General features: G+C 39.4%; 2 protein-coding genes across 3 annotated transcripts; one reads left to right on the top strand and one right to left on the bottom strand.

Annotated features, from left to right (window-relative positions):
* Positions 1-593: 593 nt before the first annotated feature.
* ebag9 (estrogen receptor binding site associated antigen 9) lies at positions 594-7,606 on the bottom strand. 2 transcript variants are annotated; one of them, XM_029452497.1, is made up of 7 exons: positions 7,269-7,606; positions 6,701-6,790; positions 5,490-5,571; positions 5,124-5,279; positions 3,809-3,919; positions 2,765-2,856; positions 594-1,727 (listed from the first exon to the last, which is right to left on the bottom strand). In XM_029452497.1, exons 2-7 carry the CDS (start codon positions 6,781-6,783, stop codon positions 1,610-1,612), a joined length of 642 nt encoding a protein of 213 aa, XP_029308357.1. In that variant the 5' UTR covers positions 6,784-6,790; positions 7,269-7,606; the 3' UTR covers positions 594-1,609. The 2 variants fall into 2 exon arrangements, with proteins under 2 accessions (XP_029308357.1, XP_029308356.1); XM_029452496.1 differs by having other exon boundaries at positions 6,701-6,795; positions 7,269-7,604.
* A 2,094-nt stretch (positions 7,607-9,700) lies between these two features.
* On the top strand, positions 9,701-22,149 carry ttk (ttk protein kinase). Its single transcript, XM_029452592.1, has 25 exons — positions 9,701-9,844; positions 11,671-11,758; positions 11,863-12,085; positions 12,203-12,309; positions 12,401-12,544; positions 12,664-12,778; positions 12,865-12,946; positions 13,073-13,203; positions 14,117-14,204; positions 14,323-14,431; positions 14,559-14,781; positions 15,733-15,839; positions 16,123-16,266; positions 16,361-16,533; positions 16,924-17,066; positions 17,197-17,323; positions 17,616-17,708; positions 17,814-17,971; positions 18,649-18,800; positions 18,897-19,021; positions 20,014-20,088; positions 20,183-20,359; positions 21,524-21,623; positions 21,709-21,791; positions 21,876-22,149. The coding sequence occupies exons 2-25, from the start codon at positions 11,671-11,673 to the stop codon at positions 21,942-21,944; spliced, it is 3,036 nt and encodes a 1,011-aa protein (XP_029308452.1). The 5' UTR covers positions 9,701-9,844; the 3' UTR covers positions 21,945-22,149.
* Positions 22,150-26,744: the final 4,595 nt, after the last annotated feature.

Here is a 26,744-nt window from a genome sequence, read left to right on the forward strand (position 1 = left end):
CTGTATATATATATACACTGGAGCAGGGACAGTTGCTTCTCTGAGCAACACGACAGCATTACAACCTGTGTGTGAGTTTGATCATCCTTTGTATGTATAAACTCAGCTCCTTCTTGCAAGAACGGACCTCTTCAATCCTCTTCTGTACAATATATACAGTAGGGGGTCCCTGGACCACCCTACATCAGTTTGGGGGTCCTTGGACTGAAAAACATTGAAGATCCTTGGGTTAGAGGATAAATATGTACTTTTCATTTTTTGGGTAAAATGTCGTGATTCACTAATCAGCTGTTGTATGATTTACATTCACACAGAAACAGCACCTCCGAGTGTCTTTAAATCCTTGCTAGATAACATCAACCCAGTATTTCTTTAGAAGCATTAAAAAGTTTGCAAAGCATTTCAATGGTAACATTCAGTATAGAAATGTGTCAGACCAGAGACATAGTGTATCACGTCTGCACATTTCAATGTTTCCATGACAACAGATTGCCTATTATTGTTTTTAACACTGACTGGTACTTTCATTATAATGATGCACAACAGGATGCCAAGTCAAAACCATTAACTTCAACTGTCACACTTACATTTTCAGAATTTATTTTTGAATCTTCTCATCGGGCCAAGGTAACCAGTCTGACATTACACTGTGATGGTGATCCATGTTTTAGAAAGACAGCGTCTGTGCAGTGAGCGGATCAACTTTTTTTTAGAGCAAAGTAACAATCCAACCCCCTAAACAAAACAATGCAGTGATCTCTGGATATTTTCCTTCTATATCAAAAGCTGACTAACAAGGGGAAAATATGGCAGATTAGTAGCCATGAGATTACCATAGGAACCCACAGCTAACATTTATAGTTGGGCTAGATTCTAGACTGTGGTCATTTATCCTTACTCATAATCATCAGCCTTCATTTTAATGCAGATGTCCAGATACTCAGGGCTGCACAGATCCGGGAGATCGTTTGAAATGTTAAGCAACATTCATTAGGAAACAAAAAACAAAATCAGTTTTCAGACAATGAAAGACATAAATATAAAAACATAATAAAGCAAACCAAGGGATGTCACTGGTATACAGTGATGCTTTAAATTAATTACTCTCTTTTGTCCTTTCAGGTTATAAATAAGACAAAGAAAGGGAATTGTACTCCCTATTTGAGTTTCAAAAGGTAGTACAGGTACCCGTTTATTTACAAATGTTCCTGGAGAAAAAACAGAATTTAAAACTTTTCTACGCTACCCGAAATTTAATCAGAATCTAAGAGGTACCCTCTAATGCTGCGTTCAACCTTTAACCTAAGATGAACTGGATTGTATAAATACAGCTCTCCCTTGAAGACCAAAATGACCTTGCCACATGAAGAGGGAGTACACCGGGTGCGTTATCTGCCCTCAAGAATGATGCATTTTACACTGCTGCAACTGGAAAACAGACTAAAATGGCTGCTGGTGGAAACAGGGTGGAGGACAGTTTGCTAACAGATAAGTAGAGTAGAGTGGTAATCCTGCTCGGCATGATGACTTTAAAGACAGAGTGACGATTGATTCAGTGTCTTTTCCCCCTCCCATCCCTTATGGCTCAAAATTGAGCATTTCTAAAATGTTACGAGAGCTTGACGGCAATCTTCTGCTCCTTCTTCATCATCCTCTGAACATCTTTCTCCATCTTCTTCCTTTGCTGCTCCATGGACCGCTTTTCTCTCTCAGCCATCTTCTGTTGTCTGTTAAATAAAAGGAAAGACAAACATAAGATTGCAAGCTATGTCATTACAGCGCACATCAACAGAAGCTAGGTCAGCTGGCAGTGGGGAGAACAAGATGTTGCTCCTATGTGTTGTAATAATGGCCTACACTGCCCCCTGCTGGCCAATGTGTGAATCTACATCCTTCCACTAGACAAATGAAAGTGAGTCAACAGTGTATAATGTTCATCATTAGTAAGGTGGCCAGGAGCAACATTTTAAGTTCCATATATCTTTACTTACCAAAATCCTGGGGGGTTACAATCCTGTACTTTCAAACCAATAGGGTGTGTTTGCAGAGCGCTTTATGTGAGAATCCTCTACAGTTCAAATAAATCCATAAGCTTATTAGATTTAAATTCCCCAGTTCGTCTTACATACTAAACACAAAACGTATGCACTTGTTACACTCCTGTAACTGTTTTGTAAGTGGCTGCTGCGTTGTTAATGATTAACTTCGTCTGAAATCCCGACAAACGGGTGTTCACTTCCATGTACTGTATAAAAGGGCTCCAGACGGCGACCAAAATGGTCAAACATGCCATTATTTATGCGAGGGTTCGAGTTAGGATTTCACGTGATCCCATTCATACAACTGCATGGCCATCACTATCACTGCTGCCCCTCCCCCGGTGCGGAGACATCCCCGCTTCCAAAGTCTCCAAAGTCCACTTGACAGCGATCGAGTGTTGAGCAGTTGCGACTGCTCGGCACATCTCCGTGCTTGCATGACCGCATTTGTGCAGAGCCTCACTCGCGCATACTGTTCTGTGCCTTTACGTAGTGGTGTAGAACTTTACCTAACGATCCATTTAGCGGTTAACTTTCTCCAAAAATTAAGCGTTCTGTAGTCGATTATTTTAAAAAGCCTCATTATACACAAACGGCTCATTTCATAATAAAACAGCTATATTATATACTTGGATTATAATTGTTGATGCATTAATGTGTTCATCATTTTGACGTTGCGACAAAATCATGTGCTGGTGCGAGAAGTTACATTCTTAAAATATTACCTGAACACCTCCTCTGCCTCCCAGGCAGCATTAGACTCGTCCTCCCAGGCATTCGAGTTCTCCTGCCAGTTGTCCATTTCTCCCAGTTCAGCCTGTACAAAGGGATGGTTTACAATTATATTCACGTAGGCAAAACTAAGTACCTCTTAACTAGACAATTATTGTGGATTTGATCTCCTCTATTTTTACCAGAGATGAACTGTATAAAGGACACATATCATATCGCTGCAGCCCATTAGTTTCCAATTCAATGTCCTAGTTTAGTTATTTACCCCTTAACAAGCTGTTTCAGGGCTCGTCAAACTTTACTCACTGTGGCCTCGTTTTTCACTGCAATATGTCTAGAAGTAGGGAGATCTCAAACATGTTGTTTGTGCAGCATAACAGTTATAATTACGAAAAATCATAGAAGAAGAAAAGACACAAGTTGAATTCCTTTGCTAATTTATTTTACAAAAATAAATGGAATCTGTGTTTCCGTGAGTGTTACCAATATTGGAACAAGAAATGAGGGTCCACATGCTGTACATAGAGAACTATTTGCATTTGTACAACCTCTGCTTCTCTTGTCCTCTCCTCTCTGCACTACACAGGCTGCAGTTCAGTCGAAGCTTCACTGACTGTTAGTCATGTGAATGTTGCTCATGAAAGAGTCATTCATTTAAAGGTTTCAGTTGTTATTTACTATGGCTTGACAATTATCCATAAAGGACAAACAGGAGTGTTGATAAGTGATATGATGCTCTTTGCTGAAGGCTCACTTTGTCACAAGTTTTACTTTAATTTTATATCCAAGCAACTTTCCCACATATTCATATTTTTAAAAACATTCTGATAAATATGCATTTGCAGAGTAACATGGAGAGTTTAACCTATAGGGTGTACATACATAATATTCACCCATTATCCAGTCCTTACTTTCTAGGGTTCGCTTTGTAAATGATTTTTCACATACACGTTACACTGGACAGTAGAAACTTTTGAAACAACAAACATCGTGGATGTGTGAGGAACAGAAAACCTGTCCGATGGTAGAGAACTTACTGAGGGTGGATTGAAGGTCATCATATCCTGAGAGGCTGCCAGTCTGCTGGAGAAACCTGCTGAGCCATCAGGCACCAGGTAGTTCAAAGGCTCCCTTTTCTTCAGCACTATCTGCAACAACCAGAGAGACGGGCTGAAACTGCAGCTGCGGCACTATTACAATCCCACCACAGATTTAGTAGTTTTGTAGAAGAATTTGACATAATTCAAGCAAATTACAACGTAATTATATGTTTTTTAACAATGCAGATGCACTATGTCATGCTCTCATGCGCTGACATTATATATATATTTACATATACACACACACATCTATATAATGTACATACATTATACGCAGCTCAAGAAAACTATTACCAGGAAAAACAAGCAAAGTGTGAGGTCACATATTATTATATAAATCTATCTTTGAAGGACAACTTTTATTTATCATTTACATGTTTATTGATTTCTTTAAAGAATGACCGACATTTTGGGAAATCCGTTATTTGTCTGCCTTATCTTCGCGAGTCCACTGCAGAGATACATTGTCTAGTTTTGCACAAATATTCAAACCAGTAGGATATATCTAGCAAAGACATCCCATCACTGTTTGCGAGTATTTACTGTTACATGTCTAGAAAGAGCAAACTCGACACCGCAGTTTAACAAGCAGTAAGCTCAAGCATTGCAGCTCGTCTTCACCGACAGCTCGGAGCAGTGGCTGCACAGAGTCTCAGAGGTTCTGTTGACGTTAACTTCCCGGCTTTGAACAATTTATAAATTCTAAAGAAAATCCATCTGACTCTTGGATATACTGGCAAAGAACTTGGTAGCTTACAAAGTGTAGATTAGAGTTGCAGTGTTTTATATGTGAGGCCTGAAACCAAAACGAACATGAAAATGTTGCACTTTTATGAAATGAAACATTAACCTTTTTGGAAGAGTGTGGCTATGGTTTGTGCCGTCATCTACTAACTAAATTGACAACAAGATGACGCGTTGAGATCTGGGTGGTTTACCATCTTGACTAAAGAATGTCCCGGGACAAACTCTGCATTGCTATGAAGCATATCCCTGCCGGCACATCAAGGAGAAGCGTCCATATTGAATGTGCAATGAAATCGATATCATCTTAAAAGACAGCAAACAAACACATTTCCTGAAAGGTCTGAGTAATCCTTTGAATAGTTATTCTTTTTTTAAGCTTCCATACAATGCCAGAGAGACATGTAACGAATGTCACCAACTTTGAACAAACACGTTCAGGATATTCAGTACATCATTTATTGTGCGTCTGCTGGGTAATACAGGATCTGTAGGTGCGTAGACATACCTTCTGTGTTTTCCTGATGGTGGGAGTCATGTCTTTGAAGTAGTCGGGCTCTTCGTCCATGTCGTTGGGTGTTGGGGAAACATTTCCGTTGCCACCTTCAATCTTAATGCTTGTAGGACCATCTTCATCCCAAGAACTCCATTCTTCGATCTCGGGCTGTGCAGAACAGATTAGAAAACACTATTTAAAGTCAAATGTAGACGTGTAATTCTAGAGCAGGAGTTTATGGAGCTTATATATATGAGCAAATATATGCCGGTTAAAAACTGTCCATCCAATGATTATATCTGTATTTGCCTTTCCAAATATTGAACGCTAGGCTCTGAACTTGTCAGGGCATGTGCTGTTGATTGACACAATACTGACCTGTTTTGGTACCGATAATGAAAAATCCACTGTTGTCGGGAGAGTTATTTGATCACCACTGAGCTTGCGGCCCCTTCCACTCCTGCAGAGTTAATACAACAAAATAATAAGTCAAAATAAACTAATTTAACATTGGAAATAACAGCAAATGATAGAACATTGTTATCAAACAATACGGTCAGATCTCTTTAGAGTAGAGATTGATCCAGGGCTTAATTTGTGCCAGAACAGGATCAGAACAGGATCCTGGACATCTTGGTTTTTCACTGCCTGTGTTCCGGTACCTATTTGCATGAATTCAGTATCTCGTGGTATAAAAACTAAAATAATAATATAATAACAGCTATGGAAGGGAGTGTTTTTGCTTTGAACTAGAGAATTGGTAAATTGGTGTGTAGGTGCAACGTTTCTCACCCGGTTTGATTTTCTTGGTTGTAAATAGAACTTTTGGCCCAAAATCCCTTCCCCCGCCCCATTGAAGCAATCCACAGAGAGAAGGTGAACGACAGGGAAGTGCACAGAGAAAGAGAGAGGGAGCCAACAAACTGCAAACTGGCGTAAAAAGCCGTTTCTCCACATCTCCCCCTGTTGATGTTGTATTGTAATTGCTCTGATTAATAAATGAAAATAAATAAGGCTTGTTTGTGATGATAGTTTTGTTTAGTTAACTTTTAACAGCTGGCACTTAAGACGTTGTCCAATGGCCTCCAGGCACTGTGCGTGACTTTTCTCTCCCCCTGACCTGTCAGAACAGCACACTCTCTGTGTTTCAGGACCTCCTGATTGAAATTAAGCACTGGATCAAGGTAGTGGTCTAGTGGTTAGGCTTCCAAAAAGAACAACAGAAGGTTGTGAGTTCAATACCAGGGGCTGCTACCATTGTGCCCCTGGATTTAAACTCTGCAATTGAATTGTCTTCAAACATTTTTGAACATAAATTGAGACTCTTGCCGAAACGCTACATTCCAGCGGTAAATCTGCATGCATGTGACCCACCAAGCAATGATTCGTCTTCCACACAAATATATCATGGTGGAAGGTTGTACATATTTAAAGTGTGCAACATGTATTAGTATGTCCTGTCAATTTCTCAAAGGTAGGGGGTAAGGTTTTGGAAGTATTTATGTTTGCCATTGAAGCAAAGCAGTGCATTGACAAGAAAAGAGGATATCATGCATCAGGGGTACTGGCCATTGTTGAGTTGTGCTCACCTGCATATCAACCTTTTAAAGAAAGAAAATAAGCTGGCTAGACATGTGCAGATCTTGAAGAGACGGAACTGAGTGATGGCCATGATGAAACTGAGCTGGTGGGAAGGGAAAGAGAAAACATTTAGATTTGCAATGATGACCATGACTTGTTTACAGTAGAACAATAAATACGAAGGATAGCATTAAATTAAGAAAAGATGGCCAGGAATATGTCCATATGAACATTACGTACAAATAACCAGTCATGTTATTGAGAATCTGTAGCATTAGCCTGATAATTAAATGCTACACTGCTTGTGTGTAGTAAACAGATACACTTAGCTATTAGATTGTATGCAAATGTTAAGAATGTTGCAACGAGCACACTTAAATACTATTAAATGCAATTATACTGACAGATGAATACTTTTGTATAACATGCAATGTTGACCATACACCATAAGATGGAGCTAAGATTAACGTCAGACATAATACAAGTTCTGTGACGATACATACGAAATGAACGTAACAGAAGTATGCCTTCATATTAGATGTTGTGCACGTCTTAGCTAGCATGCTAAAGGCTCACCTCGCAATATGTCAATACACCGTATGGAGAGCGGCTGCTTTCTTCTTGTATTGCAGGAGAGGCAAGTTCATTTATTTGCTAACCGTTGCTTGCTAGCTTAGCCCACAGGAAAACATGATATTTCTGAAACCTTTAATTGTCTTCGTAAAACGACACATTGGCAGTGACAAATGATATCACTGTCATGTTAAAACCATGCATGTAACAGCTACACCCCGCTAAGGTTTCATGACAAAACTCCTAAATTCGTGTCGTCTCTCGTCTCTGTCCCATGGCTGCCATCTTTGAGCTGGGAGGAGCAGGAACAGGGAAGTGCAGCGTGTTACAGCTGCATTCAGGTACTATGGGAAATTGAGGACGCAACAATACTCGATAAACGAGGAACGAGGGAATAACGAGAAATAATAGAGAAATTGTAAAATTAAAAATCTTAATATTGTATTTATATTCCTATGTATTCAAGAAGTAGGCCAACTCGGATATGTTTTGCTTAAGTTAATATAGTAATACTGCAGTGTAAAAATATTCGGTTAAAGGGTAGCCTACTGCAATCAAAATGTTACTCAAGTATATGTACAGGCATCACAATTTACTTAAAGCAACAAAAGTAAAGTTCTCATTATGCAGAATATCCCATTCTAGAATATATTATATTATTTGATTACAATTATTGATGCATAACTGTGTTCATCACTTTAATGTTGCAGTTATTTAAATTATTGTGTATTCTGCTAGATAGCTTCATCTATAATAATATATCATAATTTATAAATTGATTATATTTTGTATTAATAATCTGAGAGCTTTGAATTACAGTTAATGTATGCCTAATTGAGTAAAAAGTACAATATTTCCCCCTGAAATGTAGTTGTTTAAATGTATAAAGTAGCCTACCTAATGGAAATACTCAAGTAAAGTACAAATACCTCAAAATTGTACTTAATTACAGTACCTAAGTAAATGTAGTTAGTTACACTCCACCACTGTGTATTTTGATACCATTAATGGTCTGAAGTGACTACCACAACACATGCAAGTGTGCATTAAAACAACAGAGGAACAGATTTAGTACATGTTTATTGTCACCTTTTCTCCCAGCATTTTTCTTTTTTTCAGCAGACTTTAGACCTATTGCCTTGACATCCTGTCTGTAAATGAATAGAACAGATGGTAATGAGAGGTTGATGTACTTCATGGAGAAAAGAGGTGGCTACATACCAAAGTGGATTAGTAGATAGTTAAGGGAAAATATCCCATTCATGTTGGTCACAGCACATTCAGGCAGGCCAACCATTGGAAACTAAAAAGCAGTCAAATTGGCAAAAGAAGGAATCAAAAACAAAATGATTAAAATACAAAGATTTTTCATTTGCTTTGGCTGAATTCTTTAATGAGAATTATTTTTTTCAAACCAATAAGCTCACATCTCTGATCAATGAGGTAAATCAATGAGTTTGAGATTTTAATTTCTCATTCATTCAAGCAGATTGAACGTGTTTTGGCACATGTGTGCCAAAGAGTATGTATTGTCTACAGTTTGCACAATAACCACTTGCACATGGCTTGCTGATCAAAACTGATGAGTTGATTTTCAGTGGAATTGTTATTCACAACTTCCAAACATTCTTTCATCATTTGAGCCATCACATGCAAATGACCCATTCAATTATCAACATCTCTCATATGCGTATGTATATTCCATAAGTGTCTAGGACATGGAACATTTGTGATGTCTGCTATTGCAAGGAAAAATGTCAAATGTTATGTCGATGAAAATCTCTTACCAGACCAAGAAGGTGAGAACTTGAGGAGCTGCAATGTATTGTTTTTAACTGAAATACCGCAGGTGTTTTCATTGTTGCTGGGTCATTTGTTTATGGCATGGATGTAATTTTGTGGCAGATTTATGTTCACTGCAGTGACTTTACATGAATGATCAAACATGAATTCTGTTTACAGTACATGTAACACATTGCTCCTGAAATACATTTACTGTATACATACACAATGTACATATCATTTTTCTGTGTCCCAGTAAACTCTTACCTACTTTTGAAAGTTTAACCCTAAACCACCAAAGCGATTAGGAAAACTGTTTTGCATATTTACATGTCTTTGTGACTGTCTTAGGGCAAATTTACAAACATTTCAGACATGTACTCAACAACTCAACATAATGGATTAAAATAAATAAATAGAAATAATAATGATAATTAATATAATAAATTATAAATAAATGAATTAGGTGTAAATAAACACAATATATAATCTTTCAATCGAGTCCAAAAAGTAAGTGAATGCTTACAGTGGTAAACATAAATGTATTATCGATTCTGGTACATCTTTGCAAAAGTTACATTTGTTTCAATATCTAAGAATTTTCAGATTTATAGATTGGTTGGATATACGGAGTGGAAGCGCTACTTTGTAAACCGAAGCCAACGCTGTCGTCACCACAAACCATCCAATCAATACACAGCCGGGGCGGAAGTGGCGTATTTGAAAACTGGCAGTTGAAGGCGAGCCTTTTCTTCGTGCTCTATAAGTGAAACGGGATTAATGACAACATAAACACGGTAAAACGTTTTTGAATGAATAGTAATACTTTAATGCTAACGAAAAATTTATTAACTTCTTCTGAGTTTGCGTGAACCATAGCGGAACCAAGTCGCTAACATAGCTATCGTTAACAACAGCGTTGACAACATGTTAGCTAGGTGGCTAACTGAGTTTATTCAGATTGTAAACAAGTATAATTATTTTATAAAAGAATAACAGTGTCCAATAATCTGTCTCGGATATGTCAATAGCATTCCTTCTTGCTTTGCAGCAATTATAAATGAGTATTTTCAAAAAAGCTACTTATGTGAATAAATGACCCACAAAGCAGCACGTCATGTGGTAACTTAACGTAACATTTGCATTTTTGGAGTTGTCTACATCAGTCTTTCTCAAAGAGTGGTCCGCGAGTATATTGGTAAAGTGACACGTTTGAAATTAATTTATTATAAGTTCAAAGTGTTTCAAATTCAAATTTCAAATCAAATGTATTTGTATAGCCCAATATTATACATTTGTCTCAGTGTGCTTTACAGACTGTACAGGTTACAACACCCTCTGTCCTTAGACCCTCGCCTCGCACAAGGAAAAACTTCCTAAAAGAAACCCCATAATTAAAGGGGGAACAATGTTATAAACCTCAGGGAGAGCAACTGAGGAGGGATCCCTCTCCCAGGACGGACAGACGTGCAATAGATGTTGTGTGTACAGGATAAACAACATAGTACAAATACAACATTTGACAGAAAATGATGTGTTGAAAAAGAGAAAGTATGGATGAATCCAGGAAAATGTCAAAAAGGCTTCCCGGTGTCCAGCAGGACCAGGGCAGCAGGCGCAGCCACGATTCCTGATCCTGACGTAAACTTTATCAGTGGCAACCTGCCACATGAGACACAGAAACTCTGGGGATGATACCCCGGATGATGAGTTAGTTACACACATTTACATAAATGCATACAGATAGAGAGGGAGAAGAAGAGAGGGAGGGGAGGATAGAGGAAGAGAAGGAAGAGAGCAGGGAGGTGTCCCCCGGCAGTCTAAGCCTATAGCAGCATAACTAGGGGCTGATCCAGGGCAAACCTGAGCCAGCCCTAACTATAAGCTTTATCAAAAAGGAAAGTCTTTAGCCTGCTCTTAAATGTGGAGAGTGTGTCTGCCTCCCGAACACAAACTGGAAGCTGGTTCCACTGGAGAGGAGCTTGATAGCTGAAGGCTCTGGCTCCCATTGTACTCTTAGAGACTCTAGGAACCACAAGTAACCCTGCAGTCTGGGAGCGTAATGCTCTAGTTGGTTTGTAAGGTACTATGAGATCTTTAATGGATTGAGTTAAATCCCATATCAACGAAATGCTTGTAGAATCCGTAGTTGTATTTATATTGTTGATTTAATGTGTGAAGGAGCGATATATAGAAGGTCACATAAAGCTCATTATTAGTCATTTGTAATATATTGTTGGAGTGGTAAGCAGGCCTATTGTTTTTGGATATTTGGGGAGTTAGGTGGTCCGTGAGTGTTTTTTTTTTATTGGTTAAGTGGTGCTTGGTCTGAAAAAGTTTGAGAAACACTGGTCTACATCAACATCGTTGCTGGTATGTTAAATGCTGTACATCCATAGTTAAATGTCACTTAAAATTTCATCGGTTTGGCTGAGTTTCTTGTAAGGTTTATTAAAAGGTCTGAAGTCATGTGTGTGACTAATGCACAGTGTCATATCAAGTAAAACATGATTAAATCGTAATTCTTTTACACAGGTTTTGATGTCCTTGTGTATCTTTTCAATCAGGAGAGCACGAATAACCTTATATGGGCTAATGTCATGTTTCTACTCATCAATTTCAGATGGAAGAAGAGGAGCACACAGACAGAAAGCAGCAGCTTGCCATGCTTTATCAAAAGCTCAACAAAATAAAAAAGTATCTCAATGAAGGTAATTGCAAAGTAGTCATGTCACTGTAAGATCTATATATACTTCAGTATCCATGTGTCTATACTTCATAAACTCATCGTACTACCTTGCATTTTTTTTTACAGATGACACGGACAATATTAACCAGGTTATCGGCTCTAACTCAGCTGAATCATGCCGCTCATATTTGACAGACCTGGAGAAGAAAGGGGATCCTCATGTGGATCGTAACCACCTCACCAGACTTATTGACTTTTATACTAGAGTATTCTCCAATATGCCACTGGGAAAACACTGCGGGAATGAGAGCTATGCCAGGATGTTGGTCAGATTTGCAGAGCTTAAAGCGTGAGTTAACAAGGTTTTTATTTATATATCAAAGACCTTTGTCCTCTCTCTGCTTTAATTCTGTACAAAACAGTAGGTTGGGCATTTAATCTGTTTGTCCTGTTTTCCTTTTATTAGAATTCAGGATGTCAATGAGGCAGAGGCTAACTTCAACGTGGCAAGATCTCACTGCCCGAACTTTGCATTTGTTCACATTGCACATGCACAGTTTGAACATTCTCAAGGTAGGTTTGTTGGTTCTTCTTGTACATATAACCACATTCTCATGTCATGTCATCTGGGGTATTTCAGGGTATTTCTGTATCACGTTACCAGGCAACACAAAGAGAGGCATTTACATATTGCAGAATGCTATTCAACTGTCTGCCAAACCAAAGGAACTGCTGGAGGCTGCCTTGCAAAACATGCAGATAGGGAAAACACAACTCTTCTGTTCAGAGGATAAGGAAAATCTACCAAGTGAGTATCTATTAATGTTTTATTTAGAGGAAAATACTGTTGCAATGCAGTATCATCATCTGATATATTAACTTTTCACTGTCTGATTTCCACCTTTTGCTTTGTTTTTTTTCCGCCAGTATCGTCAAACAGCAATGTGCACGGTTCTGTCAAAAAAGGATCAGCATTCCAAACTGTTTGCAGAACATCAGACGGCACAGGCGACTTGCAGCTCTCCAGTATTTTTGGTTCAGGGTAAGAAAAACCCCAACATCTTTCAACATTTACTAAGGCCTCTGTTTTAAGGAATATGACATTTCATGTTGATCTCTGGCCTGCAGGACAGAGCCGCCCGCTGGATCCTCAGATGACCAGCTATCAGGATGGCGATCTGGATCTCATCGCCAGAGAGCAGTCGGCATGGTGAGAGTTTAATTCTATCCTACTCGTGTTACACAAATCATTTAACCATGCTTTTTTTTCCTTTAAAAGATTGTATGAAATGAATGACCAAATAGTCCTTGAAGGTGTTCTTGTTTTGTATTGCAGCCAGGGAGAGTTCCCGTTGTACCTTTCTCCATCCCAGAAAAGGATGATGATGATGATGATGATGATGATGACTACAATAATGGGAAGCCCTCAAAGAGAAATGATTCATCACTCCACCCCAGTTTGTGCAGGTAATTCTTTATACCAACATTCATTTCCAAATGTGTTTTCAAAAAAATAAAAATAAAATTAGGCCTTGAGGAATTCTGTTTGAGAACAATTTTGTTGCCAAATTACATATGATATTCTACATAATATAAAAAATAGCTTCATATTGAGAAGCTAAAATGACTTATACTGCCAATCTGCTTGGAACAACCAAGGTCCCGTAAAATGACAGCAGGAGTTCCCAAAATGGTTTGCTTGATTTTGTTGGACTTAAATCAAACAATTTGCCACACATTTTAATGAACATGCAGTGCTGTTTATTGAGCTGAGGTAATATCTCCTTTCTTGATTTTATTTATTTATTGTTTTATTCCAAACAAAATAAATGCTGTTTTGTTATAGACAGAAGATTAGTTGTTAGTTACATCCCATTTCCCTTTGCATGCAAATTCTTGAATACTTAAATCAAATATGTAGGTGAGTAACAATACATTGATATGTATCAATTCAATGATCAACAATCCAATACCACGCAAAGCAAAAACATCTATACATATCATCTTTAAGAATCGCCTTTATTTTGAAATTCCAATGTTGTGATGTGTCACCGTTTCTGCCCAAGTTCACCTCCTTCCTAAATATTCAAACAGTGCTTAAACATGAAAACTTTTTATAGTGAACCAAAAAGAGGTCTATTTTTATTGAATTAAAGGTCTAGCAGAGCCCAATAATAAAATACTTTTTTTTGTCTCGCAGGCCCCTGAATCTAATTGTTATCGTACAGTGGCAGGCTTTGTGTTATCAGCAAATATCATATCGTTGTCAAAAGAATCGATATAATTCCGTATTGTGATGACTTGTAATTTACACCCCTACAAATGTGTTATAATGAATTTCATGTGTTGTTGATACTTTATTTAATTAATTCTGTTTCAGGCAAACATCTGGTTCAAACGTGAACACGCATTTTGGGCTGTCATCGTCAAAAAAAAATGCTGCTCATGGAAATCGATTATTCTTTCAAGTGAGTATAAACGAGCTCAATTAGTTTGGGTCTAGCAATGTCCGAATCAGTGCTTAATATGTTCAGCTTGACTTTAAGACAGATGTGTAATATCTCTCTTATATTGCTGTGTTGTCAGCCACCAGCTGTCAGCCCAGAGCCCTGCCCTTGGGAGGACCAGGCAGCTGTGGACTCCACTACTACACTCCTTCACACACATGACACAAGGGACACCTCCAGAATGGAAGGTACTATAAAACCTTCATAATATGCAACGCTGAATGCCTTCAAGTTAGTAGTCAATTCAACTTTTAGAGCTGTATGAAGACCTGAACGTGCATCGAGTGTTTTGATTGTTTCGTTTTTCCCTGGCAGATGTAACGTACAACTTTGACCAGGTCGTCAATACAAATTCCCCCGAGTCGTGTTGGACATTTCTGATGAACCTGGAGAAAAGAGGCAACCCTCACACAGACATCAACCTCCTCAATAAGCTCAAGGACTGTTATTCTAAAATCTTCTCCAAGTTGCCAATAAGACAATTCAGCAAAAATGCCAGCTATGCTAGAATACTGGTCAGATATGCAGAACTCAAAGGGTGAGTGTGGATGAAAACACTATATCTGCATTAAAGACATGGGACTTTGAGATGCGTTCGGGTGTTGCTGTAAAACAAACAAGATTATGATCATTTTGTCATTGTGTAATCATATTTACTGAAACATATTACATGATGACACTGTAAAAATGTTATTCCACCATGCCCAATGATCTTTCAGTATTTAACTGGAAGCTCAGTTGTGCTGCAGGAATGAGTCCTAAAGGAGTTAGCATCGTTGCACGTCCAGTTCCCTCGTCTCAAAGTCGATGTGTTTTTTTAATGTGTTTTTGGTTGGATTTTACGTGTATTGAGAAAAGCGGTTGCTAACAAGTGGCTGAATGAGACTACAAAGGTTGTCAGGGACATTAAACGTCGTCACGTCGAACATGGTAACTGATCTAGTCAGTGGTGTTGACGTGAGTCATGTGACCATGATGTAGTTTGCTTAGTTTAGTTCCTAAATTTCCCTCGGGATGAATAAAGTATCTATCTATCTATCTATGTATCTATAGCCCAACATTAGCTTTTTACTTCTAGCGATTTGAAATGACTCATTGTTAATTTGTGAAGACTTTCTTGCTGAACAACACGTTTAAGTATCAAAACATTTTGTTTGCCGCAAAGCTTTATATTCTGCAATAATCCAAAATCCTATGGGACAACCTAATTGGCTTTTTGTCGAGGAAACCAGGGCGATGTTAACTTCAGGGTTGGCCTACAAATCTATGTCATCCCTGCAGCACTCTATTATTTAAGATGTCACAGTGAAAGATTTTGGCAAAATGTAGTTTTTATCATTCAGAAACTGTCTGTGTGTCTGGATGTAATGGCTGTCTGTTCTTGCTCTGTAGGATGACATCAGTGCTTACAGTCCTTCAACCCCTCAGCGTTTAAGCTTTGTCAGGTGCTTAAGTGTAACCACATTTCTCTCTTTTCTTTCTTTTGAAGGATCGAAGACTCGGATGAAGCCCAAGACCACTTTATAGTTGCACGATCCAACTGTAAAGGCTTTTCCTTTGTCCACATAGCATATGCCCAGTTTGAGGTTTCTCAAGGTAGAATGGCTTTGTATTTATTTTAGTTTCCAGAAATCTGGTATATGGAATAGACTGTAACAGACGTATATTTCATGGAATACGTATATTTCAGACGTATATTTCAAAGGTTTCCCTTTGGCAACATTAATATTATGAACTTTAAAATGAATGGAGTGTTTTTTACAGATGTGCCGGTGTTACTCTTACAACATCTGACTTTATTTTATAGACCGGTTGGCTAGACAAGTGTTCACTGACTAAACAGTGCAATTACAAATGTTCTTCCGCCTTCCTTTTAAAGGTAACATGATAAAAGCGACTTCAATTCTGCACAAAGCCCAGGCATTAAATGCCCGGCCAACAGAGCTCCTGGAGGTGGCAATGCGTAACCTGAAGGCCGGGGAGAAACGGCTTGTGCCCGCCAGGGAGGAGGAGCATCACACAGGTAGAGGTTCATTTGAGGAGCATTGTTTAGAGTTAAAGTTGGACATAGTTTGTAGCTAAAATGTTACTAATTTCTACATTTTCTTTTCCTGTAGATTTGCAAACGGGTGTTCCAGTAAGTGTGTCTACTTGTGTGAGAAACCAGGAAGTTCAGCTTCCAGCTCGGGTGCCTGTGAACCGGCCGGTGGAACAACCTAAAGCTGCCAGCAAGGAGCCATTAGCAGAGTGGAAGATGCCAACTTTCCTCAACCGGCATGTTTCTCCAGAGGTGTGATGACATTCTTTATCTACTCTGCATTAGAGCAAATGTTTCATAAAAAGATATTTAAAATCCTAGCGGTTAGCTGGAGTGTTTGTTAGTTTGTGTTTTGTCGGCCTCTTGCTGGCAGATTTACCAACTAATAACTTTTTTTCACTTAATTTATCACTTTAGTGACAACATGTATGATAACTTTACAATTTTCTCTCGGAGACAATGTTGGGATGTTTTTAAGTGGTGTTGTATGAGGTACATATCCATAGTCCGTGTACTGTCTACGGTTTATGGCAGGCAGCACGGCCCCAGTTCAACCACTTTTTGAACACTTCAAATAATTTATTCATCAGTCTTTGTCTCAAAGCCTGTTGATCAAATCTCTCCAAATGATTTCCTTCCTAGGATAAACACACAACGCCTCCTGACCCCAGACCTGTTCCTCGTGTGCTGGAGTCCCTCCCCACTCCATCCTTCCACCTTCCATCAAGACTGAACCCACAAACAGTCTGTCAGACACCAAACAGCTACAGAAACTCTGCTAGCAGGTAATATCTTCAGTATAATACCTGTATCTATCAGTAGCACTTTTGGATTTAAAGGACTTCTGTTGTTTCTTTATATGCTGCTTTTACCAAGGTAGCCCAGTCACACCATCTCCATCTTCCTCCCCCTCAGTTTCATCACTCCTGTTGTAAAGAGAGGCCCTGAAGTGTCTTCCTCTGCAGTGGCAGCACACAGAGCTGGACCCGTTCAGCAGCCATTCACTCCACTAAAGCATGCGCCAGGTTTCCAAACCCCTCAGGTACAGCATGTTCTCGCACTGCCTTGGTTGTTATCTTGTAAACTAAATCCAGCAAAGTTTATGTGTGAATCGGTTTTACTGTATACTTAGCTGTTACTGATGGGAAAGTGTCTGATGTGATATCTGTGTCTTCTGTGTCCTACAGCATGGATGAATAAAATGATTGATGAAAAGCGGAGATGAAATGCATTATATATCTAGACATGTAGAGCGCAACGTAGCTTGTCTTGCGGTATAAAAAGCAGAAAGGACTCTAATGACATGATGTACTTTTGTTTTAATTACGTTTTAGGCTTCTCTCACTGCATTGTCAAATGAAACCATTACCATTAAGGGCAAGCAGTTCTTCATACTCAAGATGATTGGACGTGGTGGATCCAGCAAGGTAAATATTAGTAGTGAATTCATATTATGTTGCCGCATTCATACACTTTCCTTTTGTTTTTGTTTGCAGCTATAACCAACGACTGTTGTTTTCTGTTTGTTTCAGGTCTACCAGGTCCTTGATCACAAAAAGCAGCTGTTTGCTGTGAAATACGTCGACCTCGAGGAGGCTGATGCTCAGACAGTAGAAAGCTACAAAAATGAGATTCAACATCTGAACCACTTGCAGCAATACAGCGATCAAATTATCAAACTCTATGACTAGTAAGTATATTCAGGGTTCGTACAAAGCATCATTTTATACGCTAAGAACGTTACATTAGAATATGATTTGAATTGGAATATTATCCTGAAAAATGCTTGTTTTTCAACACATTCTGGTGTTTTATTTACGCAATCGTGAACCAAAACTTTTAATATTTGAAATGAAACAATCCTGTCGTCATATTTTCTTGATGTCTCCTGTCGTCTCACACCAGACGCTCAGCGAGCTAAGCATTAAATAATCGTGGTCAAAACATACAATTTAAGTTGATTTGAATGGCCGCTAAATTAAACAAAGTGACAATGTACATTGTTTGCTGCTGGTGTATAGAAATTCTGTATACTAGATTTTTTCACAACTGCATTTATAGTAACTATTTCGATGTGAAGATAAAGACTTTGAGAGTCTTGAAATATTTGGTTTAGGTTCTTAAAATGCTTGAATTTTCAGTTTTACTCTTAAAAGTCTGTATGAACCCTGGCCTGTCCAAACACAATGCGTCAATGCATTGCACAGGAATCACCTCGACACAGTTGTGTCCCTGTTGAGATGAACAGTTTGGGTGTTGCAGCAGTTATGTCATGTTTGTATACAAAAAATAAATCTAATTACTTAAAAACAGCTGTAATTATGATTTCTGTTGCAGATACATGACGGTTGTTTATGTGTTTTGCAGTGAAATAACCAACAGCTACATCTACATGCTGATGGAGTGTGGAAACTTGGACCTGAACACTTGGTTGCGAAACCGCAAAACTGTGAATCCGCTGGAGAGGAAGTTCTACTGGAAGAACATGCTGGAGGCCGTCCAAACCATCCACAAACACGGTTCTCATTCTCTATAGTTCTCACTCATTAAATGGCACACTAAAAATTATTTCTCATTTCTAAACATTTCAAATGCCCTCTGTGTCTTCTATACAGGAATTGTCCACAGTGACTTGAAGCCAGCTAATTTTGTCATTGTGAACGCTTCGCTGAAGCTGATTGACTTTGGCATCGCAAACAGAATCCAACCAGATGTAACGAGCATTATGAAGGATTCACAGGTGAGATTTATTCATACACTGAATGAACACATTGGGGTTAACATGCAGCCTGGTGATTGGAGTGCATGTACTTTACTGAAAAACTAATTAACTCCAGGTGTAACTTGAGATGCATTCATGACCCCGATCATCTATACGAGCTGCAGCTGCTCAGTTTAAGTTCTTTATACAGAATACTGTATGTGCCGTGTAGGAGTTGTATTCATGGAAACAAAATTTACTGAGCAGACAACCAGAAAACTCATGCAAAACAAGCAATATATAATACACGCAAAACAAATGGTCATGGATATGGACAACCTAAACATTTGTTTTTATACAGGGCTGTACACAATGTCATTTTTTACATTTTGTCATAATTTATGATCCTAAAATTTTTAATCCTTGAGCAAAATCCTCAATTTCCTTGAAGCAATTCACCAGATTAAATAATCATTACTTTTTAATCAAATCGACCTTATATATCTTGCCAGTTAAATAGGTATTTTGTTATTGTGGTTATATAAATGTACTTTATGGTGCTGTTAGATTGCAGCTACGCTGCACAGTTGACACAGGTGTGAGCCTCCTTTTGTGTGCAGCAAGCGTGAGAGCAAATGTTTTTCAACCCCAGTGAAAATGTTGGTACAAATATGGATTGAAGCAGAATATTTCGTTTAATGTTTCATTTATTTTGGACCGCGCTCTGCACATGAGTCAGAAACAATCCTACGCAGCCATCACTTGAATCTAATTCAATAATAGTATAATACTAATAATATTAGTGTAGCCTAATCTTTATCTGCAACTGTGCAGAAATACCAGCTTTAAACACAGTAAATAGAAATACAAAAAAAGAAAGAAGCTGTGCAGAATTTGAAGGTTGATTTAGAATATATACCGTATGTGTTGTATATGAAATAGGTTTCAGTGTCGACATAATGAAGCTGTATCAGATCTACTGTCCAGGTGAAACTCTACTCCTGTAATACATGGTTGTTTGTCAAACACAGGTTGGAACATTGAACTATATGCCCCCTGAAGCCATCAAAGACACCTCCTCCCAGGCAGGGAAAGCACGCTCAAAGGTACCGTTACCAAGTCAACTCAACATTCTAGGTTGATTTCTGATCGCAGCACAATGGTAAAACATTTTTTTTTATTTTTCTGTTTTTCCCAAAGATCAGTACCAAAGGTGACGTGTGGTCCCTCGGATGTATCCTGTACTGCATGACTTACGGGAAGACCCCATTCCAGAGCATCACCAATCAGATTGCCAAACTGCATGCCATCATTGACCCTTCCCATAGTATTGCATTCCCTGACATCTCGGAGAAGGATTTGCTGGATGTGTTGAAGGTGAGACACCCAGACCAGAATATATTAGTCTGATGGGAACACAAAAAGATAGTCAATTTCACAAGTCTTCCTTTTATTCAGAGTTCTAAAGAGCATTTAAAAAGATGGTAAACTCAACAAAAAGTTTCCACCATCGGAATCAAAAGCAGGATCGGCGATTCTCGCAGTATATTTTCTCCACCTGCGCACCTGAAATAAAACCAACAATAGTCACAATAACACAACACAGTTTACGTCCTGCCTGCAGCTCAGACGACACAGCGTAGCTCACAGGTAGCCTGCAGCTGCACTTTCCAACACCATGAACACTGGTGGAGTCAGAGATGACGGAGAAACAAGAGAACTGGATAATCCTCCTGCTGCCCTGAAGTTACCGTGGGGTATAATTGAGCCTCTCTCATAAGTTATGTAACAGTTCAAAACGTCGTCTGTCGTTGACAGAAAAACTTTCTGCAGGTAAACTCAAACTGTTGTTTTAAAATACCCTTCTGCCATCTAGTGGCTCTTCTTTTTGTTTGTATGTTGCCTTCAGTTTGTTCCCTGGTGAAATAACTTCTGATATGTTATTATATTTTAAATTAATTATTTATATTTGGCCTTAGTGTGGCACATTCTTACAAAGGTGGTGGATATATCAGCTTGATGCCATGTAGCCTAACTTTATAAATGAAAAGGACAGTTCTGATCTGTTGATCTTTAAGAATCCAGACTCGAACAATGGCATCGTCGTCAGTGCTGGAAAATAATGTTAAATTGAATTGAAAATCGAATCAAATTGTGACCTTAAAATCGAAAGGCAAACAAAATTGTGGATTTGGATAATTGTGACACCTCCCAGATGTAACTTGTATCAAAGCTTGCATATTAGTTGACCTCTTAAAACACATTATCGGGCTTGCACTTCTGTGTGCATACACTTCTGTACAGTAGAAACAGTGAATGTTTTTTTTTAGTATTCAGTACGACATGTTCACATTTAAATGAAGGCTTTAGCATGCACTAAGACCAAATTCTGCTTTACAGAGTACTGTATGTTACAGGTTTAACTAAAATATTGAAGCATACTTAGCTACAAGTCCATAGATTAAAACAGTGGCTAACCTGGATGTGTTGTTGAAGTGATGTAAATTACAAATAACCTGTTTTTTTATCTGGTTGTTCCAGAGGTGCTTGGTACGAAACCCCAGAGAGCGAATCTCTATTACAGAGCTGCTGGAGCATTCGTACCTACAACTGAAGCAACAGGCATCACCAGGACCAGCAGGTATATGCGCACACAGACGGACACGCACACTAAAGCCAACTTTGCTGTTCACCATGTGACCCTGACCTGTGCTCACCTGTTTCAGGTCCAAGTAACTGCGATCTTCAGAAGATCCTAACAGACCTCGCAGCCCTCCAGTCTCCAAGCAGTATCATCCGAGCTGCTAATGTAAGATCAACTTGGTAGAACTTTACACTTTGTCTCCATCCATGACTTTCTTTAAATACTAACTCTGCTTTCCGCTTTTCACAGAATCTGGCCAAAATGTGCAGCAGTGGCAGGAAGTTGGATGTTGCTGAGTGTGCAAAGTCTTCAACTTAACCGTCCTGGAATATGTGATGTGGATATTTCTTTTTTATTATTTGTACCTCTCGTAACCACTTCAGTACATTACTACATACTTTCTGTAAGATCTAGAACTAAAACATTTATATTTGTATCTTTGTGGCTAACAAAATTATATTGTTTACTTTTGTCCTCTGTTAATAAATGTAAGCATAAGTCAAATAAATGTACTGTATCCTTAGGAGTTGTTGCTTTATTTGTCTCAGCTGATACAAAGGATGAGGTGAAATGTCAGCACATTTCTTTGTGGAGAAGAACATGTTGAATCTATCAAACACATTCACTCTGAAAACACCAAAATCGACAGTGAGATAAACATGATGGGGATGTTTTCTATCTTATTTACAGGTGCCAATAAGTAAATGAAATGTCAATCCTCACCATGGGGGAATAATTTGGTTTAGTTAAAATACAGTAATCCCTGATTACAATTAACATTTAGATAAATTCAACTTTCATATCCTGGAATTTTACGTCTTTATGGTGAAAGATGTCCGATTATAGGAATTCAATCATTTTGATAATGTTAATTTTAAAGAACTGATTGGTAGCGCTGAAGAGCTTCTTAATGGGACAGTAGTTCTGTTGAATCTAGGAACCTAGTTGTGAATCATTTGTGACTATTTTCGCATTGGTGCTAATTCTATAATAGGAAAACCATCTTGTGGTTGTTTTTACTGTAAATACAGTAATATATATGTTGTGAAATGAGATAAATGAAAAGATCAGCTTCTGTAGCATTTCTCAATGAAGAAAGACACTTTTGGAAAGATAATTTCTGTCAAACATTTCTAATTTGTTTGCCTTCAACTCAACTTGTTGTATTTTTCTCTTGTTGGAAGGAAGTCTCTTTGAAACGCATGACATTTTTTGACTTAAATGTGTTGACACGTCTGCCAATAGACAATTCATAAAGCTATTGCAATGGATATTGCAGTAGCAGTGATATTAACTGTATATTGCTTAAGTGGTACAGTAAAACATAATACAGAATGGAAATAGAGGACGTCATGTTTAGTATGAATACAAAGGAATTTCTAGCAAAGCTCTTCAGGAAAAACATTTTATTTTTTTTAATGAAATTTCAAATATTAAATTGTTACAATGCCTTTTGACTTCGAGGGTAACATTAGGGTCATTCCAGAATTGGAGGACAATTTAGACATCAACACTTTTGAAAAATGAACCTTTCATGTTTATTTGTTATGTATTTAGGAAAAACAAAAACCATCAAAAAAAGTGATTTGGCCAGCTAAGGAATCAAATGTACACATTTTAGTAGAGGTTTTATTTGTTGTGTGTGACATATTCATTAAGCAGAAAAAGGTATTTTAAAAAATATTCAATAAAACTTTAAGTAAAGAAAGTCACATTTACATTAAATACTCATGTAGTTTTGGATAAAACTGGTTTAATATTAATTTAAGTAACTTTTTAAATCGATCTTGCCCAACTTTTCAATTGTCACATGTTTCTTTTTTTGTTTTTACCAATTTCAGTATTTAATTTGAAATATTTGCTCAAATACATTATGCATATAATTAATCAAGCTATTAAAAGGACATTAGTTTAAACTTTTGTGAGCTGAGAGCTGAGAATATTTATGGTTATTTTAACAGAAAATGATATAGTAACAGGGTTGAATGGCTACATTACCTTTGGTTGTAGATCATGACATAAATGTGACAAATAAATGCTCAGGACCACAGAAATGTTGTTTGATAATATTTTATATATATTTTCCAATGAAGGATCAACAATCAATGATGCATAACAAACATGTCAACACAACAAACTGGATATAATCAAATATACACTGGACAAATATAAAACATGGAGGCCACTGAGGTAGTCAAACAACCTCACAGTGGAAAGGCTGCAGGGGTTGATGAGATGTGTCCAGAAGTGCTGAAGGCTTTGAGTGTGGAGGGGCTGCCTTGGTTGTCACGCCTTGTCAACATTGCGTGGAAGTCTGGGATAGTGAATAGGGAAGGAGCCCTGTCCTTCGCGAAACAGCTGAGGAGAAACTGTGCAAAGCAAGCAGTAGACCAGGGGTGTCAAACTCAATCACAGAGTGAGCCAAAAATGAAGGTATCGTTCCGGGGGTGAAGCTTGGAAACTATGCAGCGCCCACAGAGTCATACTTTGCCTTGAGTGTGTCGTTACACTGGAGGTCAATCAGCTCCATTTGGATGTTCACATGTGCTGTTTCCTCGTCAACTGCAAACAGATTGCTGAGCAGTTCATGTGCAGTCGGGAACACAGGGGTGGAGATGGTTTGTCAGTGTTCGGAAACACATAATGCCCAAAGTTTCCTTGCTACATCCGAGTCTCCCACAGGTAGCTCGGCTTGGAACGCTCTCACTGCATCATACATGTCCGTGATCACACAGCCCTGAAGCTGGAGGTTTAACAGTGAGATGCTTCGTTATGTTGCACAAACAGGCCAGCTCACATCGTCACTTTTCGTCCCAGAGATCTGTGGTGTGTTTCCCTTTTCTTCCAAAAACGGACAGATTTCCAGACAATGGTAGGGGAAACACTGATACCGCTTTTAGTGCTTGGAGACGTGATATACTTAAAACTCAATTTTATTAAATATATGGCTCTCAAGGAAATACATTTAAAAATATTTGGCTTTTATGGCTCTCCCAGCCAAAAAGGTTCCCGACCCCTGGGCTAGGGGGTGGCAGACCGTGGTGGTTCCCCTATTCAAAAAGGGGGACCAGAGAGTGTGTGCCAACTGCAGGGGTATCACACTTCTCAGCCTCCCTGGTAAAGTCTACTCCAAGGTACTGGAAAGGAGGGTTCGGGCCGATAGTCGAATCTCTGATTGAAGAGGAACAATGCAGATTTCGTCCTGGCCGTGGAAAAATGGACCAACTCTTCACTCTTCACTCTCCCAAGGATCCTGGAGGGGGCCTGGGAGTACGCCCATCCGCTCTACATGTGTTTTGTGGATCTGGAGAAGGCGTATGACCGGGTCTCCCGGGTGATACTATGGGAGGTGCTGCGGGAGTATGGGGTGAGGGGGTCACTTCTGAGTGCCATCCATTCCCTGTACGCCCAAAGCGAGAGTTGTGTCCAGATACTCGGCAGTAAGTCGGTTGCTCTTTATCACTAATCCTGTTTGTGATTTTCATGGACAGGATATCGAGGCGTAGTCGTGGAGGAGAGGGGTTGCAGTTCGGTGGCCCGAGGGTCTCATCGCTGCTCTTTGCAGATGATGTGGTCCTGATGGCGTCATCGGTCTGTGACCTTCAGCAGTCACTGGATCGGTTCGCAGCCGAGTGTGAAGCGGTTGGGATGAGGATCAGCACCTCGAAATCTGAGGCCATGGCTCTCAGCAGGAAACCAGTGGATTGCCTACTCCGGGTAGGGAATGAGCCCTTACCCCAAGTGAAGGAGTTCAAGTACCTCGGGGTCTTGTTCGCGAGAGAGGGGACAATGGAGCGATAGATTGGCCGGAGAATCGGAGCAGCGGGGGCGGTATTACAGTCACTTTACCGCACCGTTGTGACGAAAAGAGAGCTGAGCCAGAAGGCAAAGCTCTCGATCTACCGGTCGATCTTCGTTCCTACCCTCACCTATGGTCATGAAGGCTGGATGTCATAACCCAGGCTCTAGGACATGACAAACAAATGGTAAGGACACGAAATGCCAAAATATATATAACACAGTGACTGACATAAGACAGGTTAACCAGGGGCCGTCGATCTTCGTTCCTACCCTCACCTATGGTCATGAAGGCTGGGTCATGACCGAAAGAACGAGATCACGGGTACAAGCGGCCGAAATGGGTTTTCTCAGACGGGTGGCTGGCGTCTCCCTTAGAGATAGGGTGAGAAGCTCAGCCATCCGTGAGAGACTCGGAGTAGAGCCGCTGCTCCTTTACGTTGAAAGGAGCCAGTTGAGGTGGTTCGGGCATCTAGTAAGGATGCCACCTGGGCGCCTCCCTAGGGAGGTGTTCCAGGCACGTCCAGCTGGGAGGAGACCCCGGGGAAGACCCAGGACTCGGTGGAGAGATTATATCTCCTCTCTGGCCTGGGAACGCCTCAGGATCCCCCAGTCGGAGCTGGAGGATGTGGCCCGGAGAAGGGAAGATTGGGGTTCCTTACTGGAGCTGCTGCCCCCGCGACCCGATCCCGGATAAGCGGTAGACGATGGATGGATGGATGGAATTGACAGTGGAGGTAAGATTGTCTCAACATTCACCTGAACAACTGCAGTAAAATGTCATGTAGTCAATGCTACTCTCCCCCAGGATTAATGTTTTTATGTTCAAATATGAAATATGTATGCGTTACAACACAATGTATTAATGTGTGCGTGTGTGTGTGTAATATAATATTGTTTTTATTTGATATATCAAGTGTGAGAAATTAAATAATATTCGAGTCTTCGTCCTTTTTGTCCGCTCCAAGCACCGGTACCGTAACAGCAGAAATAGCTGCGCATCAAAATCCAAGCGGTGACTGGCTTGGCCACGTTTACTGATCACAGGACTTCAGCACTTTTGCAAAGATGTATCAGGTTATCGTGCAGGGCTGAGCTGATTCATAATTATCAATGTAAACCCAAGACTGCTTGACAACGACGTGAATGTAGCTACTTCCATTAAAGTGTGTGCGCACTGACCGTATTTAAAATCTCTATCACGCACACCGCCCTCCTTTTTGGCCAATCACAAACCTTTATCTGCTCGTGAAGGCTTGCATGTAGAAGAAGAAACAAGAGGTTTTACTCTGCCTCTATTCCTGGGTACCACAGAGAGCC

Source organism: Cottoperca gobio, chromosome 16 (assembly GCF_900634415.1).
Source record: "Cottoperca gobio chromosome 16, fCotGob3.1, whole genome shotgun sequence".
Lineage (NCBI taxonomy): Eukaryota > Metazoa > Chordata > Actinopteri > Perciformes > Bovichtidae > Cottoperca > Cottoperca gobio.